Source organism: Coffea arabica, chromosome 3c (genome assembly GCF_036785885.1).
Source record: "Coffea arabica cultivar ET-39 chromosome 3c, Coffea Arabica ET-39 HiFi, whole genome shotgun sequence".
NCBI classification, from domain to species: Eukaryota; Viridiplantae; Streptophyta; class Magnoliopsida; order Gentianales; family Rubiaceae; genus Coffea; species Coffea arabica.
Genome location: NC_092314.1, coordinates 2,276,194 through 2,294,431, shown reverse-complemented (window position 1 = coordinate 2,294,431; position 18,238 = coordinate 2,276,194). Strand labels below are relative to the sequence as shown.

The 18,238-nt window shown below is 36.9% G+C and overlaps 2 protein-coding genes across 5 annotated transcripts; one reads left to right on the top strand and one right to left on the bottom strand.

The window, feature by feature from the left end:
* Nucleotides 1–999: 999 nt before the first annotated feature.
* LOC113735344 (probable protein phosphatase 2C 35) lies at nucleotides 1,000–5,931 on the top strand. Its single transcript, XM_027262359.2, has 6 exons — nucleotides 1,000–1,041; nucleotides 2,087–2,896; nucleotides 4,188–4,319; nucleotides 4,846–5,072; nucleotides 5,146–5,207; nucleotides 5,547–5,931. The coding sequence occupies exons 1-4, from the start codon at nucleotides 1,000–1,002 to the stop codon at nucleotides 5,059–5,061; spliced, it is 1,200 nt and encodes a 399-aa protein (XP_027118160.1). The 3' UTR covers nucleotides 5,062–5,072; nucleotides 5,146–5,207; nucleotides 5,547–5,931.
* Nucleotides 5,932–6,272: 341 nt separating this feature from the next.
* Nucleotides 6,273–16,441, bottom strand: LOC113734038 (SAC3 family protein B-like). 4 transcript variants are annotated; one of them, XM_027260349.2, is made up of 16 exons: nucleotides 15,987–16,441; nucleotides 14,881–14,979; nucleotides 14,241–14,474; nucleotides 13,646–13,771; nucleotides 12,984–13,220; nucleotides 12,113–12,337; nucleotides 11,776–12,032; nucleotides 11,211–11,311; nucleotides 10,892–11,107; nucleotides 10,164–10,391; nucleotides 9,986–10,077; nucleotides 9,812–9,905; nucleotides 9,459–9,551; nucleotides 8,620–9,383; nucleotides 8,419–8,533; nucleotides 6,273–8,212 (listed from the first exon to the last, which is right to left on the bottom strand). In XM_027260349.2, exons 1-16 carry the CDS (start codon nucleotides 16,103–16,105, stop codon nucleotides 6,434–6,436), a joined length of 4,779 nt encoding a protein of 1,592 aa, XP_027116150.2. In that variant the 5' UTR covers nucleotides 16,106–16,441; the 3' UTR covers nucleotides 6,273–6,433. The 4 variants fall into 4 exon arrangements, with proteins under 4 accessions (XP_027116150.2, XP_027116149.2, XP_027116151.2 ...); XM_027260348.2 differs by having other exon boundaries at nucleotides 12,984–13,223; nucleotides 15,987–16,412; XM_027260350.2 differs by lacking the exons at nucleotides 14,881–14,979; nucleotides 15,987–16,441 and having other exon boundaries at nucleotides 12,984–13,223; nucleotides 13,646–13,763; nucleotides 14,241–14,401.
* Nucleotides 16,442–18,238: the final 1,797 nt, after the last annotated feature.

The window sequence follows — 18,238 nt, the reverse complement described above, 5'->3', positions numbered from 1 at the left end:
CAAAAATATCATTACCTTTGTTACTATACCATTATAACACAATCATTACCATATCCAATCAACAATTAACATGTATCAACTATAAGGTCAAATTTAGATTCTATCTTAGTCATGAAATTGCAGTCAATAGACAATCTTTAATCGTAGTTTAACAACCTGTAGTCATGAATATCAGATTTTGGAAATATAGTTAGAAAATATAAGAAGGTTCCTATGAATATTTATATGTATGTATCATGTATTCCATAACAAAGTTTTCATATTCATACAAGAGCTATTGAAAAAATATTGCAGTAGAAAACTCACAGTTTTTATTGTATCAATTAAACATCCAAAACTCTAGAAAAAGAAAAAGTAAATGAGCATACTTGTCCAAATACCCATAACAAAAGATTGAGCACAAGCACTTAAAAGAACATTGTTCAATATTGAAAGCCTCCATTATTGTCAAGTTGAAGAGCACTACAATTATACTTGTAACGGATTGGAAATATGAACCAAAACAAATCATGTTCATTATTAAGTTCCCGAACCAATCATCTTTAACATTAATACCCTCTATTATTTTAGCTAAAAAAGCTACCCAACAATTATAATAGAAGATGAAGAACATTGCAATTACATTTGTAAATGGTTTAAACACCACTTAAAAGTTTGATAATCACGTGGAATATAAGTCAATTGCAAATGAGTGGACACAATAGTCAAACCCAACTCAACTATACATTATAATGTTGCACATTCAGCTTAATCACTTGCATTTGATTTTTTTTTCTCTACCTAAATTATCCCCGAAGATGATAGATGAAAAAATTTTCAACAGTCACCTACAAATTCCTTTATATATATATATATATATATATATATATATATATATATATATATATATATACCTATAAAGGATATATATAAGGGTGCTTAAGATTCAATGAAAACAGAAACAAATGGGAAAAGAAAATAGAAAATTGGAAAAGTATCAGAGAGTAAGTAACAATAAAAATGGTAAAGAATTATTGTTTGGTATTCAGTAAGCTGTTACTGGTACACAAGGAAAAGGGTTTTGGAGAATCAAGTCTATGCACTATGATATGGTATGAAAATCAGTTAATAACTTAATAAATCCCCTGCCTTTTTAGAAAATCTTTGCCCTTTTTTTAGAGGCATGCATGAGATCTGATCCATTTTATATTAGGATTCTTTTCTTGGTGAAGTGGAACCACCAAAACTTCTATGCAACAATAATGCTGACATAACCATGCTGTCATTCCAGCAATACTAAGCTGCCAATTGAACTTAATTACTTAGGTCTAACAGGCAAAGATAGTGAAAGATGGATACATATAATACAAATTTTTTAAAGAGGTTTAAAACTGAACCAGAAGGGATGATTGATTGCAAATAGGGGAGCTCCAAGAGATTCATTGAGGCTCTTTTTGAAGATTTGATAATGTCAGGAGAGCAAGCATGGATATGTAAGCATGGAGGCCATCATGTTCCCTCTATCCCAAACTCTCTGTCTTCTCTAAGCATCCCTTAATTTATATACCCACTTTCTACTTCTACCCCCACCCCCAGCTCAGATGTAACCATTCCACCGCCCCACCCCCACCCCCCCCCCCCCCCCCCCCCAAAACAAACAAAAAACACAAACTGATTTATTAGTTGAGCTAGAATCCAAATGAAACCCATATCTCTTGCCATTGTAATGTAAAATTGAAGACCCTCTTGCTCAAAAAAAAATTTTTTTTTGAAGACCCTCTTAATCTCTCATCAGTGGACACAAGATTTGTATATTTTACAAGATATACTCTAAAAGCAAGCAAATATGTTAGGCAGAAAACCAGTACCATTGTACTAATAAATATTAATATCGTCATTTATAGTATCATATATATATATATATATATATATATATATATATAGAGAGAGAGAGAGAGAGAGAGAGAGAGAGAGAACCATAAATTATGTGAGGATATATTGGCACAAGGGATAAGATAGGCAGATATATTAATTATATTATGAATACAATAAGATATGGTATTAATATATGTTAGACATTTGGAAGGGACCAAAAGAGAGCAAGTAGCAAAGCCGACATCTTGACCGATGTGATCACGTGCCATCCCACAAATTCAGGTTAGAATATTCTGTGGTTACACAGAGGGGCTACTATCCTGAAACCCCTGATAAAGAAAATCAAGACAGCTACTGTATAAAAACCCATATTCAGGGTAATCCAAATGTGCATTTCTTTGGGGTATTTGATGGGCATGGGCAGTTTGGTACACAATGTTCAAAGTTTGTCAAAGATAGGCTTGTTGAGATTTTATCAAATGACCCTACATTGTTGGATGATCCTGTTAAGGCTTATAATTCTGCATTTTTGGCTACAAATGAAGAACTACATATTAGTGATATTGATGATTCCATGAGTGGTACAACAGCTATCACTGTGCTTGTTGTTGGGGACATGCTATATGTGGCCAATGTGGGTGATTCAAGGGCGGTGTTGGCCGTTAAGGAAGAGAATAAGCTTGTTGCTGAAGACTTGTCTTATGACCAGACACCATTTAGGAAAGATGAATGTGAGAGAGTTAAACTTTGTGGTGCCCGTGTTTTAAGTGTTGATCAAGTGGAAGGGCTTAAAGATCCTGGAATTCAGACATGGGGAGATGAAGAGACTGAAGGTGGTGATCCACCAAGGTTGTGGGTTCAGAACGGAATGTATCCTGGGACGGCATTTACACGGAGTGTGGGGGATAGCACAGCAGAGAAGATTGGTGTAGTTGCTGTTCCTGAGGTATCAGCAGTTCACCTTACCTCTAGTCATCCATTCTTTGTCGTTGCCAGTGATGGTGTTTTTGAGTTCCTCTCCAGCCAAACTGTAGTGGATATGGTACGTAATAAGCTTGATAACATTGAGTTCCTCTTTGTCGTTCCCTGTTCCAAGGCCTTTCATGGTCCTCATAATCTGACAGTCAATTAGTTTTTTACCCCCTTTTTTATAACATGGAAGTTTCACATGTTCATAGGTAGTCGCTTTTTGGGTCATTGCCAGCATTTGATGTTATTTATCTAAAAATGCTAGCCCACATTAAAAATTCTGGAAAGGTCAAAGTAGCAATGAGTAGCCCCCCTTGTTTTACTTCCTCCTAGTATTCTGTCTCTGTTTTTAACTTTTCTTTCTTTGTTGTCTCGGTCAAAAGTTGTTAAATGTTCTTGTAAGCTAGATCCTGTACAGCATGTAATTAAATATTGATATAATCTTGATCAAACTTTGCAGGAATTGAAATCCTGGTTTAGCTGAATTATGAAGCTTCTGTTTACGAATGAAAGAAGATAATGTTACCTAGAGCGCATTGATAAATTAGTACCATAGATCATAAACGTTAGGTAAACAAATTAGTATTAATAACTAAGTTGGCATATCCTAGATATTTGGAATTAATTATCAATATCTTGTGAAGTTTCCTACCTGAGAAAATCTTTTTACCAAGTTCAGATGACAACTAGAACAGCAGCAGTTCCATTTTTTTCTTTTCCATGACATGAAATTAAATTGTGAATCTCTGCTAAGGCTCCTACTAAAGGAAATATGCCTATTTGATTGTGTCAGCATATTGCGGCTCCTTCATCCATAGCTTTCTCTGTGAGGTGGTGAGCAGAAGGTTAAAAAATAAAGGAAAAAAAAAAGAGAAGGTTGAGAAGCAAATTTCTCACCGGAATTGTAGTTAGACATAGCAGCTATGAAGGAATTTGAGAAAGATGGTATGAATGCATTTGATGCAAAAGGTTTGCTCATCCAAATTAGTAAATAGTGCAAACACCAAATCTATGGCGTGAGACAAGATTATACTTTGTTCCCTATAGAGTCTCATGCTTTATTGAAGTCTTATACTATTTCGATGCTTGCTTACATTTACGGTAATTGCATTTCCTTGTTTTAATTAATTATTACATGTAATGGAGGTATAATCACTCAGTAGGTTTTTTTTTGTGATTTTGTGCTATGCTTTACAGTTGGCACACAATTTGGCTAGCTTATGTTTGGCAAGGTGATTGTTGATCTCATGCAATGCATTCTCTTTGCCTTGGAGAATACTCTTCCATATCATTAAACTAGTTGATCATGCGCTTCTGTACTACAATTGTTCTGACTATTCTCTTTTTTAACTTTCTTTCTCTAGGTGACTAGATATACCGATCCCCAGGATGCATGTTCTGCTATTATTGGAGAAGCCTATAAACTATGGTTAGAGCATGAGAATCGGACAGATGATATAACAATCATCATTGTACACATTAGAGATTTATCTAATGTATGAATTACATGAGTTCTTTGACTTTTTTATTTTCTCTCTTTTATTCTTGTACTAATGTGTAGTACTAGTTGGTATGATCATGTGATGCGAGGAAATTAGCATTTGAAAATGGGTCTCACTTCAAATTTGGTGATAATATTTTTGTTCAGATTTCCTTTTTCTTTTCCCACAATGATTTGAGAGTGCAATCTGTTGCTTTTCTTTAACTCCTGATGATTTCATGAAGAAGGATTTGTAGTTATCCTTGCCTCCCAAGCACACAAAAACATCCCTGGAGAAGGGTAAAGAAGTGGCCTAGGCCAGTAAGAGAAAAGATCATGATTCCAGTGCCGAAATTATTTGCATTATCTTTCTGATATTTTCCTGCATCTTCCATGTGCACTTCTGCAGTCCAACACATTTCTTTTGTATGATCTGGTCTTAATATCAAATACTTATTCTTGGGCTGCTTCTACAGTTTTTGAGTATAATGAGAAAAAGAAGCTTGTTTATTTGGCTAATTACATTCTTCAAACTGCATTAGTTTGTTGTTAGTGCCAATAGTGATAGCAACGAAGGGAAAACAAGGTCTGATGCACTGAGGACGGAGAATGGAACTTCTGATGTGTTTTTCACGCCTTCTGGATCTGAAGTCTGCCATTCAGTAAGAAGTGATTTTTCTGAACGTTATAGCTATCAGAATACAATGCCAAAGGATCAAAGCCTTGCAAATGTTGCTTCTCCAGCAATGTTGGCTTAGCTATCTGCATCGTGAGTGCTGCTGCTTGTTTCTCTATCCTGTTTCTATCCTTAACCGAACAACACTCAAATTCTTCTTTTCTAGGGACTGAAGAAAGAGAAGACCAGGGGGTTCATTAGGGTTCCTTTTCTCACTTCGATGAATTGGTAATTTCTGTTTTTTTTTTTTTTTCTTCCAAATGATTTGTATTTTTTTTTTAAATCTTTTTGGCTACAGTTCAAGGCAGTAATCCATGAAATTTTGATGAGGCACAGCTATCCCCTCGTGGAAGACACAGCACGGCCTTTTATGTATGCTTGTATTTGTTGCATTCCAGAATGCATCACTTTCTTTGTAGTGCTTATTACAAGCCTATGATGGAAGGGAGAGAAAGAGAGAGAGAAGTGTTTGTGGGTGTGTTATCGTGCATGCATGCGTGGGTGATTTATGCTGAATGATTGTCTTGCGTGCATATTTCATCTCAGAGATTGAACCTTTTGTCGCAGGTAATCGATCTGGTGGTTATACATCCGCAGCAGACCACAAATTCAAGTTTATCTTCAAATCTAGTTGTTGAAGAGTTGCATTCGTTTCCGTGATTATGTCCCAATAGCATGTGCTCCCTGGTTGAAATGAGCTGCCATTTTGCCTTCTCCAACAAACATATTAGAAGAGCAAGGCTAACAAGGCTTCAATAGCTTTAGGGAGAGGCCGGTGGTCTGTTTTGATACAGAATATGTATGATGCAGCAGATGAATATATCATCAGTTCTGCGGTGAAAAGACACATCATGCTAGTATCAGCTGCTAACGTTGCTTAGACATTGATATTTAGTTTTCTGATCAGAATATTAGTCCATCCTTGCTTCCAGAAGCAAGAAAGTACTTCAAAGTTGGCTGTTACTTGACCTTAAAAGTGCCTTAATCTCTTGCGATAATCCTTAGTTAAAGAGGGAGAAAAAAAGAAACATGATTGTTACTTCCTTGTTTATGAAGCTCAGACATGACGAGTGAGTTTGAGCTTTTAGTTCACTTGTACGAACACATGGGCCAACGTATAAAAGATCCCTGCAACTGGAAATTAAGGAGCCGGTGCCATCTGAATCGCCAAAGCTGCTGGAACTCAATTCTGGTCAGCATCAAGCTGCTACAACCTCCCATTAACAAGCCTCAAGCCTTCAGATGGACGAACTTGAAAAGAGCCCAGATATATATAACTGTAAGCTAAAAGAATCTTGCAATGCTCGTCAGATTCTCATTGCAATGCATCACCGCAATAAATTACAAGACCCGCCATGATGGACAAAAATTATTACTTTCCTTTTTGGCGGGTGGGGGCAGCAATTAGAAGAAATACATATGTTACAAAAACTTAAAAGCAAGAATCTAGCGTTCTAGAAGTAGATTGATAACTTCTCTTGTATCATGCTCTGCAGTATATTGCACTTATCCAACAGTTCACTTAATTTGTCTGCGTCATCTGTGGCCTTGGCAGCCAAAGCGGATTCGCTACCATTCTTCAAATCATTGGCTTTATGATATCGTTTCGCAATTGATGTGTCGATTTGCTCAAAATTCCCTCTATCATCCTCCATGTTGTTGTCATTAATAGTCATTTTCGGAACTTCATGCCCATCTGAATGGCACGCCGCCGAACACGGCCGCGAAGCTCCGTGATCAAAACCGCGCATTTCTTCGGTTGAAGAATCACAGCCAATGGCAACCATTTCATCAAGAGAAGGACGGACCAAGTAAGGCACTGACGTACTAACTTCTGCTCTATCATGCAATCCAGAAGTTAACGGGGAAATGTCATCTTGGACCAAGATATATGCTGAAGAAATTGCATCATCGGACAAATCCATTAACCGCCAATGAAACACACGCTGGAAAATCATAGCCCAGTTTGGTATAATAAAATAAGCTGAATTATCCAGCTTGAGTTGAGCAAACTTTTGTAGCATAATGCCTGCCTCCTTTGATGCCAATGGCAATCCCATCATATGACTTGTTTCACTTAAATACTTGATTAAGCAATTTTCCAGCTGTGATCTCTGGTTCTCAATGTTGTTACCGTTACTAGAACTTGTACACCACCAAAAGATATGATCCTCAAAAGGCGGAAGCTTAGAATCACTTAATGCACGCATAAGCAGTTCTACTCTTGCAGCTGAGCTCCACCCTAAGCTTGGCAAATACTGTAAAATTGCTTTGTAATCAACACCAGACTCCTCCAGCAAAGAAATTTCAGGACAGGGCCAAGAGGCAGGATTTGCATGAACAGCAGCAGCTACTTTCCTCAAAGTTTGGTCCAGGGCATCATTGAAAGCAGAAATACAGTCATTTGGGCCCACTTCACAACCATCCACGCCATCAAGAACCTCTAATGAAGAAGTCAAGTGAGAGAGTACCAATTCACGTGTTTTCATGCAGCGAAGTACAGGTTGAGAGGGTGATTCACTTGCTAGCCACTGTAACCCTTCTCTCAACAGCTCATCACTAAAAAATCCATCAACCTGACCCATTTGTTGGCTTTTAAGATAAGCAACAGAAAAGTTACTGATGCGAGATTGGTCCATGTCATGAAGCCTCAACTCTTTGATTATTGAGGAAGTGTCTAAAGTATCCCTGCATGAACCACTTAAGATTAACAGAGGCAAGCTTGTACCAGAAGGTAAAGCCATCAGAACGTTATGAAGCCATTGTCTTTGCAACTCCCAGGGGATTAATTCTGACACAAGAAAGACAATTGCACTTGCACCAGCAAGTTCCTCATTCTGGTTCTCTAATTTGGCATTCTTAATTATTGTCAAACAACAGATCTCCTCGTTGCCAGATTCACTTGGGAACCACTTTTTCCATATTGACGTATTGGGAGATGAAAAAGGCAAATCGGCAGTATAATCGTCATCATATGTGGGAGGCAAAAGCTTAGAAACCAGCCAGGGGACTGCAGCCAAATCAGAGAACTCCTTTCCCCAATTTTCACCATAGGAACTGTGCTCAGCCAGTAAAAGAATTTTCCAACAAAGGCATTTACTATCTGGATTTTTTCCACTAAGTTCAGCTGCTACCACTTCTGAAACATTCAACCTTGACCACGACTTTTCTCGAATTTCAAGTCTCTTGCTCATAAGCCGGTCAATGTTAAAATCACCAGGAGATCTTGATTGCTGAACACAGAGTATATTTTGAAAATGTCATGCCCTCTAAGAAGCTGTAGTATCTTGTTACCTATGATTACCAAATATATCCAAATATAGCCAAAAACAACCCTAGGTGTGAGGCGTGCAGAGCTAATCACGGCTATAACTTTTCACCTATGTCAAATGCATTAAATCGATAAAAATAAAGTTAAAGGTAAGAAAGAAATACTCACTATTTCTGGGTGCCAAATAGGAGGCCCCAATGATAAGGACATCAGAGCAGCATTTGCTGCTAGCTGTTTCTGCACACGCAATTCTCTTTTTTTTAAAGAAAGGCGCTTCCAAATCCTGGTAAGGGAAACGTGCGGAGAAGACATTTGGTCAAAGAGAAGCACTCCATATTACAAAGAAATGTTAAACAAAATGATACAGACCTCAAAATCAGCTTAAGTTTTGCTTCAGAAACTTCATCATCATAATTTACTGTAGACACTTCCTCAGTCATTTCTTCTTTGTTAACACCAACCTGCTCTTCTCCAAATTGTTCTATTATTGGCTGCTTTGCTACTGAATTTTGTACAACAAAGTCACTTGGTGCTAGCATGAAGTTTGCTTTCTCCACTGTCTTAGGCATAAGGTGCAACGTTGATGCTCTTGATTCAACCTGTATGTCACTGCTGAGAGGATTTCTGAAGTGGGTGTCAAATTTTGACTTCTGTATACTTCCAATTCTATTTTGCTGTGATCTAGGGGAATGAAAGACAGAGGAATCCCACAAACAAGGGTTTGCAGGAGATAACTGATCCTCGTATGGTTTCCTTTTGACTGATGTTCTAGGGGTAGGTGCCACTTTGATGTCATCTTTAGGTGATGATGCATAATCAAGCATTTCCTCATCAATTGCCTGGTTAGTGTTGTCAATCTCAATAGACTGAGATTGGATGGGGATCGGTTTATGCTCGACAGCCTTATTCAACTCGAGTACTCTAGCTTCTTTAGGAGAAGATGATTTGGCTAGACAAGAATATGAGACATCCTCAACAATGGAGCTAGACTTTTTCTTATTAACAAGTTGTGAACGCTTGACAGGATAGTCACTGTCAGCATTCAGAAATGGACCATCCTTAACCATATATGGTACTTCAAACTCCTTTATAGAGAACCCATAGTATTCAAGAAGATCTTCTATGTCCTCTTCCTAAACAAATTGAATAAAAAGTCAGACATCCAAGATCTGGAACAGAAAGCAACCTCATTGATGGAAAAAATTTACCTCCATGCCAAGCCATGCAGAGACATGATCTATTGGAATTCCTTGGTTGTTCTGCAGACCACTATGTAAAGCAGCGAGTGCCTGGGTTCGTAACTGAGAAAAGGATTCGACAAACAATTAAAACAATACAAGAATGCGAATGCAACATATTCAACAATAATAAGCATAATTAATCCATCCATCCCAATTTTTATCTAGAAAAGGCTGAAAGCCAAATATCAGGGATAAAATGGACTGTGAAACAAAATTTTTGCTAATTGCTAATTCTTTCAATCTGACTGGTAAACTCAAGGAAAATATGATCTGCAAGAGAAGCTATATTCCACAGAAGCATATGCAGTAATGACACGTACCTTTGCAAAATGTGCATGCATTAAACATGCCTGAAGATAGCTAGCTTTCCGTGCAAGCTTAAAGAAGGCAATGAAGTTGCCTGTTCTGCAGGCTCTACAAGAACAGAACAATCCTTCTTAGACAACAACTACGACTTACAATATGTCCTGTCCAAATCCAAATACAGGGCGTACCTTGCTACATCACGAGCAAATATTACATCTTGAGTTTGCCGCATATCTGGTGTCATCTTCGCTAGATCAAGAGAAAGCTCTGCAGGTTCAACCTAACACAATGTCACAATGTTCTTATTTTCACATATGATGTTGAGAATGATAGTTGAAGACATGTTCCAATAGCAGATCAACTTACTTTGTATCCTGGATGTTTATCAAGCTTGAGAAGTGCATAATAACCTCTGAATTCTTTTTCAGTAGCTACATTTGTCCCTTTCTTCCTGTGATCGTCATACAATTGGAATAATTCAACCGACGTTTTGTTCATCTGTTCTATATTAAGATGTGCATCAAATCCTTCAGAAAATCCCTCCCCTTTATTATATTCACATAACTCATGCATGGCTATTACATGAAGTCTTATCTGGAAAGGAAACAATAGCACTAATTAGTCACACAAATACGTTCCAATAGCTTACAGAAAGAAGCACATCAATTAACATGGAATTAATAACCAAGATACAAGTTGAATTAAATAACATTCAATTAAATCGGCATCAGCAAAAAGCTTGGAGTATTGAGAATCGTTAAGAAGTAGTTTCAAGAACATTGTTCTGGAGGGAATGATTCCTATAGGGACCAGATCCAATGAATTACTGAAACCTCGAAAACACTACACCAAGACCCTCTTGGAAACTGAAAAAAGAAGAATCCATACGAGTGCTGTTGGGAACAAATTTGCGACTCTAGTTCCCAAATCAACGCAACAGAAAATTTAAAGATGGTTAAAGCCTTTCAAGGATTTTAATCATCCAAGCTTCCAAGACAGCCTCTAAGAACACAGATTTTAATAGGACACATTGTCCTCAGTCTAATCCACATATGGAAAACATTAAAATTAGATCACACTATAAGATGACCGACCATTTGCTCCAGCATCTTAATAGCTCCCAGGCTGAAAATATGCTGCATCCTCAGGTCCATACGTATGGCCCGCATCCTATCCCATAAGAAATTGTACAAGCCAAGAAACATATCATCATAAGGCTGATTCAGCAAATTTAAAAGATAATTCATCGTCCTTTGCAAGATTGGCATAGGTCGTATCATTCCAGCTTCCCTCTCAGCTGTCCTGTTGTACTGAAAGATGGTAGAGAACATTATGTATGTACAGATGCACTTCCTGAAACAAATGACGACAGACAAAAAGTTTGGTTGACCACTCAGGATTCAATAGATGTACCTTTTTAACAGCAAGCAATATGCTAGTTTGATTTCTATCCCCATCCAAGCGTTCATACTGATCAAGATCTCCTTTCCTTTCTCTTTCTGCTCTCTCTGACTCTAAAATACAAGAACAAAGAGCATATTCAACTTACAATTGACTTGATTAAAAATTCATAGTGGACAGTTGAAAGCTGAATCAATGAATATGTGCACAAGCATTATTTCTAAAAAGCTAGGAGAGTTCATCTCTGGGTAGAGAACCTTTCCGATGGAATCACATGTTAACAAAGAAATTGCATGTATCAATTGCTTCTTGCTGTAGATTTCCAATTGAAAGTTGCATTAAAGCTAAATGCCGCTTGATCACATCAATGCTCTTCCAAAAACTACATTTAAAAGGAGCAATGTTAAACTATTTTCCCATCCCTAATTTTGAAAAATCAGTCACAATTTACTTGAACCTTTTACTTTTTCATTTTTTCATGGACAAGGTTCAATGAATGTGGTTTGTCCAATGGCCTTCAGGTACAGTCACAATTTTAATTTCTAATAGAGTGCAAGATGGCAAGTCAAGGACATACCTGGGCACATATCAAGACACAATCCAGTTATAATTCCAGATGAATCCAGGCCATCGTAATCAGAAGGGAGATGACCATTATAGGAATCCTGTATCATATTAACTGCATCTTCCCCATTTAACTTCCGCTTCTCCATCATAACTGGATGCTGTCTTTTCACAGAAAAGCTTTGATTTTTGGAAACTAGATCATTTTCCGTTGGTTGTGTCAATTCATCCTTGAATCGCATCAACCGCTTTGCTTTGGCTTGCAACTCTCTGTGAATAACAAGCCTTAGTAAAGAAAAAATGTAAAAATTAGAAGGAATTAAAAACTTAAGTTGAATGGAATGTAATACCGATTTATCTCATCCTCCGGGGAATTGAAAGTTTCCCGAAAGATTTGATCTAATGTTGATGAGGAAGGCAATTTGGTTTTTTTGGCAGCTGGAAAGGTCATAGGCTTATTTGCAACTACTTCTGGTTTATTGAGGTGCCCTGATGTTGAAGATTCTTGACGACTTTGAGAACCAGAAGGCACATACTGAGCACTCAGCCTTGGTTTGGGAGGTGATGTAGAAGGCCTTGAAATGAGAATTGGTAGTTCATTAATGCATGTCCAGCATACATCTTAAACAACAGAAAGGAGAAACTTGTGACAAATCTAGCAAAAAGAAATATAAGGATCTCTGCAGCTTGAAACTGTACAAAGAACTTCACTATCTTCTGGAGTTGCAACAATTTCCAGACATCAGTCCCATTTAGTTTTGTCAACAAGGTCTGGTCTTGCCCATTAAAATTTTCATTCATGTCTCTCAATATTCTTCTCAGGATATCACTCAGATGCGAAATCCAAAAGCATTAATGTCAAGCACTACATGTATTACTGCATGTGATTTAGCATTACTTATGTAATCGAGATAAGCAGACTTATCTCCTGTTTACTGACAATGTTATTTCACTTTTCCCACTTCTCAACCACAAATTCGGGACTTATTAATCTCCATTATTCACCCATATCTGCAAATCTAGAGAGCAGATAACTGCAGAAAACCATTGCAAAAGAGCTCCTATATGATCTAATGGCTGAAGTACACAAGTCTCATCAAAACAATTAGAGAGCTATAGTTGTGCAGAAGACCCTTCACAAAAAGGTCAGACTAGCCTGCTGCTAGAAAATGATCCCACGATAGACTAAAAGATACAATAAAATAAGCTTTTCTTGTATACCTCCGGGAATTTTGAAGGTGTGAAGAATCCTCTAAGGGGCCACCATTACTGGTGGAAAAATTTGGCGACCTGCTTCGCTTGGAAACCTGAGAGTCCACATGCCTGTTTGGGGACTTTCTTCTAGAATCATAAGTAGCATTTGCAGAGACAGAAGATATAACTGGTTGAGTGAGCAGGCTGGTCAAATCCCCCGACGACTTTGACTGGTCGCCCCACATGTTGGAAGACAAAGCAGACCTGCTTAATGAAGAAAGCAGAATTGTTTATAGTAATCAGAGTAGAAGTTTACAAATTGTCTTGTTCCCTGAACTAAATGAAACTATTTTTTGGAAATTTATGGATCCCATTACTATTACTACATTCTAAATTTATTAATTTCTCATTTCCTCATTTCCTTTTTCCTTTTAGTATGAGAGATGGGTATCTCATTTTAGTATTGAATGGAAGAACAAAAGTGAAAGAAATAGAATTTAACTCCCTTCTAGGACCGATGACTCCCCAATAAAATCTTAATTCTTTGTACCAGTTTATTTCTACTTTTCTAATGTTCTTTTTATATTAGACTAAATAATATAGATTTCTATGCTATGTTGGTCCTGAACAATGCTGCATACATTTTGCTGAACAACTAGCAAGTTTTAGATGCCAAAGACCAAACTTACAGTTGAACTTCACTAAATGGAGGGCCAGCACCCTCAGCATAGGGGTTTCCCAGTAAAGGCAGAGGAGGTGATTGCATTTGCTGTGGAAACAAGTCGCTCTGACTTTTAGGAAGAAAACCTGCATGACTACCAAAAGGAGAAAAACAAGTTAGAAAATTCTATGTGAAGGCATCATGAAGTATCCCCAAGCAGATGCTCCAGTAGAAACAAAACAGAGACCATGTAAGATCTGACAAAATCAAGCATATTTGATATGAAACTCAGAGGTTTTGACTTAAAAATGTACAGAAAATGGAGGTATTATAACTTCAAAAAGTTTTAATTCCTTCGGTACTTGTGATTAAGCAACACGGATTTGGAATTACATTAATAACTTACTTTCGTTGCAAACTTAGCAACTTAACTGTTCATGAAGTTCCATCAATATGTCAATCCACACCAATACAAAATTTTCCTATACAGAACTAACTACCCATCGCATTAGGGAAACAATATGTCTGTTGGTATAGTGGTGTTGAGTTCAAAAGATAATTGCAACTTTTAACAGCATATGGAACAAGAAACACAGTAAATCAGAAAAAAAAGAAAGGATTACCTTCCTCTAACATCTATGGATCTTCTCAAAATCTCTTCATCAAAAGCCACCAAAGTAGGTGATACGGTTGTCCTGGTATCTTGAAATTGAGAACCTTTAGCAGGAACACTAGGTGTAAAAGTACTTGAAGGAACAAAGGGCACTACTGTTGCAATGCTTTCATCAACCGGAGCATCATAGTCTTTGTAAGAAAACTTTTGGCCATTGCTCCACGTATGAGCAGATTGACTGGGTCTAGAGAAAATATTCATCCATCAGTATGACAAGAAGAAATATTTTCAATGATTTTTCTTCTTTATTTGGTCATCCTAGCAAATAAAAGCATGGCATATAACATAATGCCATTGAAAAGCATTAAAGGCAAGCACTAGCTCAAGAACAAAGAATGAAAAAGATAGAACGAACAAAAAGTTTCATTTGGTACTATTAAAATTGGATAACCACCCTATTATTCAACCCAGGGATTTCATACAAGGATCTGAATATGCGACACCATAATTATATCACTGAAAGGTATACCAATAGACTCTTTTTCTATCACTTATGACTTAATTCCAAAATCATTTGAAGGTACCCACATTATCAACAGCCATCCCAAATTAAATAACATGGAAAGCATGTCCAAAAAAAGTATAAATACCTTGAAAATTCTGCAGATGGTCGAGATGGACTCGTCACCAAGCGTCGGCTTTCAAAAGCCGAAGGGCGTGAATTAATTTTCTTGAAAGTTTCAGGTTCTCTATTTCAACCCAAAAAAAAAAACTTTTATTAGCAGCAGCAGATATGCACTCCATACTTGAGAACGAATACTTGCAATAAAAGCAAGATCAACTATTAATCAATGTGAGCAACTTAGGCATGATTGACACTAATTTGTTAGAGACCAGAAGTATTAACCTAAACTGACAGTACATGCTTTGAAAGGTGAGAGCACTAACATGCAATTGCTACTAAAACTCCTTGAAAAAGTATTCCTAAAAATGACAAACAAAATGATGTCTGTCATCCTGCAAATAATCCGTATAGTGGAATACCTGATGGCCAAGACCACAGTGGTAAAGTTTACTAAAAATTCTATCAGGAAGACATAATTTTTGCTCTCATATTTTAGACATCAATCAATCACTTCTCATATTGGCTGGCAACGAAGGACCTTAACAAGGGATGCAAGTCTTATGCCATTCTGTACTAAAAATTCTATCAGGAAGACATAATTTTTGCTCTCATATTTTAGACATCAATCAATCACTTCTCATATTGGCTGGCAACGAAGGACCTTAACAAGGGATGCAAGTCTTATGCCATTCTGGAAAATAATGAAGTGCTTGCATACCTCCACATAAACCACCAAGAGTCCGGACAAAGGAGCACATATCCAAAATGAAAAATAAACATGAACGAAGAACACAATAAAACCAAATTAATTAAGTCACAGCACACAGTCTCTCTCTCTCTCTCTCTCTCACACACGCACGCACGCACGCACGCACGCCCACACTCTCTCACGTACAATTCTCAGAGTCCTACAATAGTTTCTACAGCTCCAACAAGAATCACCACCAAAATAAAAAATAAAAAATCAAATCTTGGGGTAATTAAACTACCTTGGACTTTAAATTATCAAATATCAACCATAAATTAAGATACCTAAACAACACCAAAACAAAACTAACTGAATCATAGAACAATAGTTCATAACTTCACAAACACAAGCACATGTATTACAGAAAGATTAAGGGAAGTTACCCGGGGGATCTAGTAAAGGGTTGAGCTGGGGAAGGAGGCCTAGGGAAATTTCCAAATGGGGTTTGGTTTCTTGGTGCAGCAGGACCTGAGTCCTTTCCAAATCCCCCACCAAAAGACATATTGTCGTTCTCTCAAGTTTCAGGAGCTTATGGCAACATGAATATATACATATCTCACATGGGTTTTTGCATATACACTTGATTTTGTAACCAATAAGATTAATTTTTTTTTTCCCCGAATTGCTTGTTTCTGGAGGGGAATTTGCGAGTTTACACTGTTCTGGGCTAGCTTCAGGTGAGGGATTGGAGGGGTTTTAAACTGCAGAGAGAGCCAAGCTGATGGGAAGCTTTTTTATTTAATTTGGGGGGACAAAGAAATTTTCCTTTATGGAGGATGCGCCACATCAAACGCTGTCGTTTCGGATGATGGATGTACACACACAAACACGCACGCACACACATATATGTATACATATATATATATATATATATATATAGTGAGCTTTTCCATTGTAAGGCATCGGTCGTTGGCTACAAAACCCAATTTTTTTGGGCTTTTCTGGCCCATCTTAGATCTCACATGGAAGAGAATTGGTGGTACTCTTCATTTTGTTAGGCTCAAGGTTTCATTTAATGCTGATTTCAACACCTTAGATTGTGAATTGATTCGAATTTCACCTATTCAAACTTTTCAATACATTTGTAGCACTTGGATTAGTTGGCTTAATAAAATCGTTATCAAATCACGAACACTCTTATGAAAATGCAACATCAATTTTGCATCATATAGGGTCTGTGTTTGTTTGGGTGGAAAATGTTTTTTGGAAAACATTTTTCATATTTTTCATTGTCTGATTGTCAATTAATTTGGAAAAATAATTTCTGACAGAAAATAAGTTACACCCACGGAGGAAAATAACTTCCTTATCTATCATTGTTGTGAAGTTATTTTCCTTTCGTAAAGCAGTCTTCTTTTCACAGCCTCTAGCAAGGAACCATCGATAAAAACCAATCTTTTCTTCGGCAGTGATAACAAACCATCTCCAGCGACATCTCATCAGCAAACAAATCTCTTCTTCGCCGGTGGCATCTCCAACTCCGACAAAGACCATTTATCCTCTCTTGTGGACAATCGAACTGTCAAAAAGACTATTTATTTTATGAATATTTCCATCTCTCACTAATTATGTGTGAAAGGGAAACCCTAAAAAATATATATATATAGTTGTGTGTGAATACATTTTGTTTAAACACATGTATATGTCTATTTGATTTTGGTTAATAATACGAATAGCATAAATATATGTATGTGTCTATTTGATTTCACTTAACAACACGAATACAATATATTATACGTGATCATTTGATTTCATCTAGTATTAGTTAGTAAAAAATCTTACATTCATTGTCAAGTTGACCAATAAAGCTATTTTCGGTCAAAATACAATAAGAATATGCAAATTAAGATTCTATTGGTAAATATTAGTCATAATCATACAAAAATAGAAGATAGTCCACAAGTTGGGCCCAATTACATACATGTATTTATGCTATTATTATTAAGCAATAGACATATACATGTGTTTAAAAAAAAATGTATTCACACACATAATTAGTGAGAAATGAAAAATTCATTTTTTGAAATGTGAGGGATGGAGAAATTCATTTTGTGAAATGTGAGGGATGAAAAAATCATTTTATAAAATGTGAGGGACGAAAAAATTTATTTTATAAAATGTGGAGGACTATAGATCAGATTATGTAAAATATAATTTGACAAATTTACCCTTCAAAATGATCACGTGCCTTGCACATGATGGATTCCGACTAAAAAATGATCGGAAACCTAGTTAGGGACTAAATTTGACCGATGTGAATATGTAAAGACCATAAAATTACACTTTTAAAAGTGAGGAACGAAAAAAGTCATTTTACAAAATGTGAGGGACGTTTTGGACGATTTTTCCTTTATTTTATCTCAGTTTCTACCGCTTACCCAATTCGTAGCCTACATACCCGCTCCAAGAGCCCATCAAAATCTGGGTTATCTCTTCCAAAACAGCAAAACCCTGGACCAACTAAGCAAATTCACTCCCTAGCTATCCAGAAAGGCTTAGCTTTAGACGTTTCAGCGTATTCAAAAATCATTTCTTTTAGTTGCGCCAAAGATGCTGGTGACATGGATTATGCTCGCCGCGTATTTGAAACAATTCTCGAACCAAATGTCTTCCTCTGGAATACAATGATAAAGGG